Consider the following 9217-nt stretch of genomic DNA (forward strand, 5'->3'; position numbering starts at 1 on the left):
GTCGTAGAGAGGAGGACGATCGGCAGGTGTGAGATGAACATGTCGACCGAGTAATCGGGGCGAAGAGATTATACGGTATCGATCTTCTGAAGGGTTGGTCGATGTCTAGGGATGCGGAACTGATGAAGTAAGTGCGCGAATTTTCGAATGTGCAAGTCCAATGTCCGAACACATGATGGGAGAAATCAGTCGACTTTCTGAAAAGATCTTAGTATTTTCCATAAGGGTAAGATTATAGTTTGTGTAAAGAGTATTTTCAAAAAATAATAAGCCAATGGAGTGTCGGAATTGTCATCTTAATTAACTATCTTTTATGTTTGTGTGTGTCTGTATATATAGGTTGTGAATTGTGATAGATGAAAGGAATATATTTAGGAAAAATATGTGGTGTGTATCATGTAAGTAGAGTGGATAGCTAGGCACCATTAATAAATTGCAAAAAGTGGTCAAGATAAGAAATCTTGGACAAAGTCCAAGTTCAACAGATAGGACGGTTGTGTATGGAATGGAGATGTTTCCACATTAGAAACCACTTATTTTTTGGCACGGTGTTTTGTCAACCTTCTCCGTAAAGTGACAATATGGCGTCTCATTCAAAGCTTGAAAACCCTCCTCCATCTCCCAATATAAATCACCACCACAAGAAAGAGAAGAAACCTAGTGAAAGTCATCCACCCCAAACCAGAGAATTTACACAAAGACTTGAAGAAACCTCTCTTTCAAACAACTCTTCTTCTTCTTCTTCTTTCTTCTCCTCCTCCTCCTCCTCCTCCTCTTCTTTTGCTCCTTCCACATGTCTGATGAGCATAGAAACCCTAGTTATTACTATGACCCTTTCCAGAGCTCCCATTTCTCCTCTGCTTACAATGATCATCCATACATGAGCTTCACTGATTGCTTGCAAGGGTCTGGTGACTACAACTCATTGGAAACGGCTTTTGGCCTGTCGCCAGCGACTTCCGAGGTTCTTTCGTCGGTCGAGTATGGCCACCAGAAGCAGGAAATAGGAGGCGGTAGCGAGAGTACCAATCACAACCCGGCAACACCGAACTCTTCGATCTCTTCTTCTTCTACTGAAGCCGGGGGCGAGGAGGATTCAAGCAAAGGCAGGAGATCGGAGACCCAGTTGAAGGAAAGTGAAGATGGAGGAGAAAGCTCTAAGAAACAGTAAGAAGTTTCTCCTCTTTTATCTTTCTGCTCTTGCATATAATAAGATGGAATCAACTTTGATTGGAGTCTCAAACAACACATGTTCTCGTGTACCTAGACTTGCATAATTACCCGCGAATCAGTAAATCGATCTTATTCAAAACCTTAATATGAATGATCTTGTGTATTTCTTTTTGTGTGGTATGATCTTGTTTATGCAAAGAATCACCAAGTAGGCTTTCCTTGGTCCATGCATACTCGATTCAAGCAAGGTCATTTACTGTGCCGTGACTCAGAAAACTTTGTACTTTTTTGCATGATTTAAAGTTAAATTATTTGTCATGTGTAGAGTAATTACATCCAAATATGCACGTGTTTTGTTTGCAATAACATGTTACATGCTTTTGAGAAAAATACAGGAGCAAAAAGAAGAAGGGAGAGAAAAGAGAGAGAGAGCCCCGCTTTGCCTTTATGACCAAGAGTGAAGTTGATCATCTTGAAGATGGTTACAGGTGGAGAAAATACGGCCAAAAGGCTGTAAAAAATAGCCCTTACCCAAGGTATGTTTGGTCTCTCTCTCTCTCTCTCTCTCTCTGTTGCTTTTGCTCCTCATCTTTTAGTCCACAACAAGATAACAAATTGGACGTGCATACAGACACATTTGGCAAAAGGCAACAACAACAACTTGTCCTTTCAAAGATTTTATCCTAAACTATGTTCCGCTTTTTCTTCCTAAAAGTTCACATTACACCAACTTAAATTTTATTTCAATTTGGGCCATCAAAGTCAATCATAACCCTCCTCAGATAATTCCAAGAAATCAATCTAGCTTCCTAAAAATAATTCTGAAACCTGCATTTTCTATTTGCTCTTTGGTTTGTCTCTATTTACAGGAGCTACTACAGGTGCACCACACAGAAATGCACTGTGAAGAAGAGAGTGGAGAGGTCATTCCAAGACCCATCCATAGTGATCACTACCTACGAAGGCCAACACAACCATCCGATCCCCGCGACGCTCCGGGGGAGCGGGGCCGGGATGTTCACGACGTCCATGTTCGCGCCCACCGCGGCGATCCCAGGCTACAACAACCCTCAAGAGATGATGTTTCAAATGCCTCACATGATGACAACAAACCAAGGTGGTGCAAATTTTGCTTATAACCCTCAAGCTTTGACTTCAGCATATCACCACCATCATCAGCAGCAACATAACCAAGGCCCACCAGACTATGGACTCTTGCAAGACATTGTTCCTTCCATGTTTTTCAAACAAGAGCCATGATCCAATACTCCATTTAAGTATCTTAAAAAATCCCTCCTAGTTTATTGTATATATACATAAGTATAGCTACAGCCTATAGCCAGTAATCGATTACTACTACATTTTTCTTTTCTATTTCTGACTGGTAACCCTATTTAATTAACTTCATCCTCAATCATATGGTCTCACTTTTTTGGGGTACTTTCACCAAGGGAAATCAAGATTACTTAGATTAAGCCATCGGGGTCATTGGTTAGCTTCATGTTTGCCTCTCTCAGTGAGGAAATTTTGCACCAGCTGCTGGAGAAGAGAGAAGAAGATTAGATTAGATTCAAATGCAGGGTCTTTAAAAATGTTTTGTCTTGTATTAAGGTTTTTATATATCTAGTAGCTTTAAGAGGAGATTATCGATGATGATGATTGTATTGTGATTCATGGAGTCACTCCATATATCTTTGTACTCTCTTTCTGGTGCAACCATTTGCAGTGATTTACGGCTTTTGGACTATGTGAGTTTAGTTTTATTTTTCTTGCTATACAGATCTAGCTCATTATGCTAAGAAAGTGCAAAAAAATCCAAAAAGGTTGGCAATGGCATAACAATCGATCATCTAGAACTTTGTTGAGAAAATGTAGAGAAGTCGCTGTCATTTTGATGTTTTGGTTCATTTTCCGCTTGACAGTTTTGAACTTCTTCAATAAGCACTGTTTGAAATTTTCAACTTGAAGAAGATGAGCCATCCTGCTTTTGTCAAAAAGGTACTACATTAAAGCTTGCATTGGCCTATATATAAATTATAATATAATGTTACATACATATTTTAATATGTATATATAAATATATATAATCACACATTGGTTCTCATGTTAAAGTATGAAGTGAATACAAGACTTTGTCATAGAGTCAATCATTTTAATCTAGTTGGGATTAGAGAAAACATATTTCAGTTTAGAATGATCACATCACACAAGATTGTCGAAATGACATCAAACCAAAGCTATTGACTTGGTACGCATTCGAAAAAATCACCCTCATTCGTATAGACACATTTCAACCCCTATGGGGCTGCAATTGGCTGTTGAAAAACTAAAATTACGTAGTCAAAAGTTAGTAGAATATCATCATTTTATTTGGATAACACATCGATGGAACATATAAGCATTTAGTATGACTTATCTAATGGATGAATGTAAATCGCTCCGACATGCCCATAAGGTAAGACTCTATCTATACGGGCAGTTGGCATGCCTCCTAATATTACTTATCTAATGGATGAAGACGTTGTGATTCGTATACCGGATCTCTCACATTAATATTAGGCACTTAGTAATTAAAATTAGAGCAATGCCACATGGATGTTCTCTTTATACATATAGACTATGTAATCTATAAAGATTCTGCCCCTAGTGTTTTGGTCGGAATGTAAGGAAACTAGTTCGGATTAAGGTAATTACATGCAAACCAGAATCGAATAGGTACTATTATTATTATTGTACTAATTGAAGCAGTACGAAGTCTAGACAGAGGGGCAGCATTTGCTTCTTATTGAAATTTGAATTTCTATCATCCACATTGTGTGAACACTCATCTTACAAGTACAAATGTGCATATTCTAAGCCCTATCTGTACAAATTCTCTGATAGTATATATGACTGAAATCCCATGTAGTAGGTACTCGGTAGAGACTTTTCTTAATTAGGGTTTTCTACGTGTCTATAAAATAATAAATAGATATACATTGAGAGAGTAACTACGCGGATCAGTACCTATCATAGTCACATTCATTTTATGTAAATTTATATCAACTATTGCAACTTGCAACAATGCCAAGGAACAGTTTATCGAGAGCTTGTAGAATTGAACCTGATTGATTATATGTATGTATTTGAGGAAAAAATATTCAAAAAGCTTTAAACTTATTGTACAGCAGCCAATTCAGTTTTAAACATTTTAATTTGACCAATTTAGTCATAAACCATTTGACGACATTTGCAATGTAGTCCTTTCGGCCATTGTTGGCCGAAAATTGCTGATATGGTGGTCGGCCATCCTACGTGACATGAATAGCGATAACATAGACGATTTTTACAATTCTTTTTAGATTTTAAAATTTTTTTAATTTTTTTTTGATTCATTTGTTTACTTTTCTTTCTTTTTTCACTGTTTATCTTCCCAAAAGGACCAGCCGGGGTCATCGGGGCCTTGGCGAGGGTCACGGCGCTCACCCCCAGTGCCAGCCATCGCCGAGGCCTTGGCAACCCCCGCCAACCCTTTTGGGAATTATCAATGAAAAAAGAAAGAATAGAAACTTTTTATAAAAAGTGCATAAAAATATTTAAAATATTTACAAAATCACTCACGTCAATAATTTCCGCCAGTTTTGGTCGGAAGGACTACATTGGCAATTTTTCAAAAAATTTATAACTAAATCGACCAAATTGAAAAGTTTGTGATTGAATTCGCTGCTGTACTATAGTTTATAACTTTTTGGACAATTATGGCATGTATAGGATATCGCATATTAGTTGAGAGAGAGATATATTTTGGTAACTAATTACGTTGATGATCCATAATACAAATTAACTATACTACATCGTGTGCATGACTTCTGAGGTAATGAATGATCGGGAAAATTGTCAACCGGTCCACCGGCTAGAGGGAAGAAAGTAGAAAAAAAAAAGTAAAAAAAGAAAAAAAATATTAAAAAATTGAAAAAAAATAATTAAAAATTGCCAATTTTCCCATGAATGATCTATGTGAGACTCATGCATATCTCATCATTCAGATATACTCCGATCAAGTCAAGAGGAGAAGGTCAGCGCGGATGCACTTTTATTTTACTATTGACCAAAGTAGATACCTAAGAAACATCACGAAATTAAAAATTAATTTGACTTCCTCTCGCTACGAAATTTAAGGTTTGTTAATCTTATATCAAGTAAAGATGACTAGACATAAGCCAAGTCGTTGAGATAGCTATGCAAAATTTTCTTATCTACTTTCGTGAAATCTCGGTTTTGCCCCCAAGAAAAGTAACTCGACTTGGAAACAATTAACACGATCCTACTTTCAAAGTTGGCATGAACATTGTCGAAAGTATAGCTCAAGTTTGAGCTCGTAAAAGAAATCCAATCCAAATAGGTTTCTTTGTTTGAGTAGATTTCTTAGCTGAGTTGTTCTTTAGTTTTAGTAGGTTTGTCTAATAAGGTTTTCTATATTGGATTGTGAGATTTTGTGGAACCACTGCTAACTGTTTTAAAAGTTTTGACCTAGTATTATGCATAGAAATATATAATAGGGAGTCATATAAGGGGCTTGGAAAGATTTAAACTTGGGTCTCCTAATCGATTTTGTGGAACCACTACCAATTATTTTAAAAGTTTAAGTTGTTACGTGAAGTTATGGTTTAATATTTATATAAAAAGTGTGTCTTCTTCTTGAATTGTATCTATGAGGAGTTTTTGGTGTGCAAGCCAATCAATCTTGTGGCAAGATATGTCCTTCATAAGACTAAGAGATTGTTTAGCAATGAATTATGAGGGCTAAATATTGAGTGATTCGAGTGTAGTTGAATCTTTGATGTGTTGTTTGATCTATAGTGGAATGTTCTTCCAGTGGAACAGTTTCCATCGATCAAGTACAAAATCCTTTTGTTCGATTTCATTCTTTGTTCTATTTATTTTTGTGCTCGATCAAGTGTTTTTTTTTTTGCAACAAATAGAGTGCTAAAATTGCATAATATACACATAATTTTATTGGTCCTTGCTCAAAACTACGATTTCTTTTTCCATGTCAGTAAATTTTAATAAGCGAAACTGAGTGACAAAAGCTACTAATACTTGCACTCAGAGAGATCGCTAAGAAGGAGCTGAGATCTGAGCCTGGTCTAGCTAGACTTACCTTTACTAAAAAATTTAAGTCATGAATCATGGGCCAACTATGTATATTAACTACTCCACACAACACCAATTCTCTAAGGGTCCATTTGTTTCGTGGAAAATATTTTCCTCATTTTCTAGTGTTTGTTCGCTAAGGAAAATGAGTCAGCGGAAAATGTTTTTAATACCAAAGCTTAAATTTAGGAAAATGATTTTCTCTTTGAAAGAATTGGAAAACATTTTTCAAAAAATGACTAGGTATCAATTCTTGGACTCGAAACTCTACTTTTGGGCACAAAAACCCCAACGTTGGTTCCCGATGTTGAGGACTAGGTCTCTGGCGGCCGGGCCCAGATCCAACCCCAGCGCCCATGCCTAGGTCCATTGAGGCCGAATCCGAACCCTTGGTGCCTGTACCCAATGCTTTGGCACCCGAGCCAGAGTCATTAAAGGTCATGCTTGGGTCCCTAACGCTCGAGCACTCGTCCCAACCCTTAGGCCCAGGACAACAATGGTCGTGCATGGGTCTTCAGTGCTCGGGCTCGAGTGATAGGATGGAACATTCGTTCATATAAAAATATTTTTTTATTTTGAAAAAAAATCCAATTTTTAATTATTTTTATTTTTCTAAAAAATTCGAATTTGTAATTATTTTTTTTATGTTTTCTTTCTTTTCTTTCTTTTTCTTTTTTTCTTCTTCCTTGGCTGGCCGTAGGCGAGCTTGAACCTCACCTAAGGTTGGTGGCGACCGGAGGCAACAAGCGGCGACCGACAATTGGAAACCGGCGACATTTGTGAATGACCAGCACCAACTGGTCGAGGAAGAAGGAGAAAGAGAAAGAAAAAAAGAAAAGGAACAAAAAGAAAAGAAGAGAATAAAAAATAAAAAAAAATTCGATTCTATTGGTAATTTTCCCCAAGAAAATCAAATCAGATTTTCCATATGAAACGGCAGAAAATATTTTCTAGTCCATTTTCCGATTTCAGCTAAATATCGAAAACAAACAGACCCTAAATTGTGGTACTTTTTCTAATACAACTCACTCATGTATCTCAATATATGCTTATCATGATAGATCCAACTATCTTTCTTCTGCATATACATACTAGGCAATGCTTCTCTAGAAGGTAAGCATCTTCAATATCAAGCAAATGCGAAGTTACTTGAAAACAATGACCTTCTGGCCAAAGCTGATGCATTTGCGTTCTTCAAATCTATTTTCGTTTACCTTTTGCAATGATGGCTAATGCTTAACGTGCTGCGATTCATACTTTTCACCGAGGAGGCATCTTCAATGATACGATTTCCCAACTTGATGTTCCCTTGTCCAAAATGATCTTTTCCTTTGAATGTTCCACCAAAGATCAATTTCTTCAACACCTCCTCTTCTTTCCATACAGGTCGGCTGCTTTCGCATCATCATCAATTGACTCCCATTTTGATTCGCTCGTAGATTTTTGCTCTTTCCAGACTTTTTTCTTTTCGAGCTCTCGCGTTTGTTCCACGATAGCGGCTTCTCTCGACATCAAGGGGCATATTTTCAATTAAAGAAAAAAAAGCAGGGGAACAAACTTAAAAAAAAATAAATGAAACATCAAGGCAAATCGTGACGGTCCAAAAAGTCCGGGACAAAATGTACTTCTTTAGGATGTTTCTTTCAGGAACTCCCTTGAGCATGCTCTCCAAAATTCAAGGCCTTCTAAAAGAATCAAAGCTTTTCGGGGAAGGAAAATTTAACAATCAAGAAATTTTTTTCCTAATTTTGACGTAGGAAAATATTTTCATTGTCGGCAAAAGTGATTTAGACATAGCTTGCTGTCGATATTGAAATCAATTTTCACAGGCTCATCTATCTTTCCCACCGTTTAGGCCAAGAAAATAAGTAAATAATCTTTGAAAGGTTAGAGATTGAGCCTTTAACTTGTTGAGCCCAACAAGCCTCTTACTTGGCCTTACGTTGTTGGTATATGGACCTGTTCGTCCTGGGTCTTCTGACTGGGCCTGAGATGAATTTCAACTTTTGGCCCGCAAATAAATTCAATTTCAATTTGCCACCCTTAAAATGTCCAGAAACATGTTTTTTACCCCTAAGTATCATTGCTAATCGGATCAGTATGGCAACTTAATCCTCGTCGTCATTCCATTTCTCGCGGCGATTAGAGCTGCAAAAAGCCACCCACAACACGGGGCTACGTAGTGGAAGAGAGGCAATGATCTTCGCGGCCAAGAGTGACTTCGCCGGCGTGATTTAGGCCTTCAAAGTTTCTACCGGAGACGGTGATATCGAAAACCCAACTTCTTGTCGGACGTGAGAGGAGACCGTCCGAGGTCAAGTGACTCATTTAATCTCTCTTTTTCTCTCAATTTGACATTCGAATTGCTACGTGACGGTTAAAAAGTGTTAACGGCGATCTCTCCGTCTCAATTTAACATGCCGATTGCTATTGATGACAAAAGGACTTCTTTGGGCAATAGAGAAAAAAATTAGAGAATCTGGTTGCACAAAAAAGTCAGAGGACCAAATTATATAAAAGGGAATTGCGAGGACCAACCACGAATGCAAACCTGTTTATGTCATTGTAACATCGAAAATGAGTCAAGTGCATTTTGTGCAAAGACAATAAGATAAGACCGCGAAACATGCAAAACATACATTTCTGCATTCTTTTTTCCTTTGCTCGTCACATCTGTAGATTTCGATAAAAAAGTGTTAGATAAGTGCTTATAATCCCACCAAGGAATCGGGAACTGAACCACCTGATCCTGAGATAGGCCGGTCCAGTCTGGTCCGGTCTAGCTCCGGTTCCGGGGTGATTCAATAGAACCGGTCTTTGAGTTCTTCCAAAGTGGACACCTCCCATTTTACGGAAATAGTTTCTGGCTTGTCCCATTCCCGGCTTCATGCTTGAATGCTTAAGGTGCTTT

The 9217-nt window shown here is 37.8% G+C and overlaps 1 protein-coding gene across 1 annotated transcript; it reads left to right on the plus strand.

Annotated features, from left to right (window-relative positions):
* Positions 1–699: 699 nt before the first annotated feature.
* On the plus strand, positions 700–2920 carry LOC115682080 (WRKY transcription factor 71). Its single transcript, XM_030606224.2, has 3 exons — positions 700–1167; positions 1569–1709; positions 2043–2920. The coding sequence occupies exons 1-3, from the start codon at positions 794–796 to the stop codon at positions 2431–2433; spliced, it is 906 nt and encodes a 301-aa protein (XP_030462084.1). The 5' UTR covers positions 700–793; the 3' UTR covers positions 2434–2920.
* Positions 2921–9217: the final 6297 nt, after the last annotated feature.

This window comes from Syzygium oleosum, unplaced genomic scaffold (genome assembly GCF_021117445.2).
Source record: "Syzygium oleosum isolate NSW1041296 unplaced genomic scaffold, Sole_v2.1 Sole_v2.18, whole genome shotgun sequence".
NCBI lineage: Eukaryota > Viridiplantae > Streptophyta > Magnoliopsida > Myrtales > Myrtaceae > Syzygium > Syzygium oleosum.

What these genes read in the sequence shown, in the direction of transcription:
- LOC115682080 (XM_030606224.2), top strand. Translation starts at nt 794, where the DNA reads ATGTCTGATGAGCATAGAAACCCTAGTTATTACTATGACCCTTTCCAG. An exon ending in GGAGAAAGCTCTAAGAAACA is followed by an intron (nt 1,168 to 1,568) that starts GTAAGAAGTTTC and finishes AGAAAAATACAG; the next exon opens with GAGCAAAAAGAAGAAGGGAG. An exon ending in AAAAATAGCCCTTACCCAAG is followed by an intron (nt 1,710 to 2,042) that starts GTATGTTTGGTC and finishes CTCTATTTACAG; the next exon opens with GAGCTACTACAGGTGCACCA.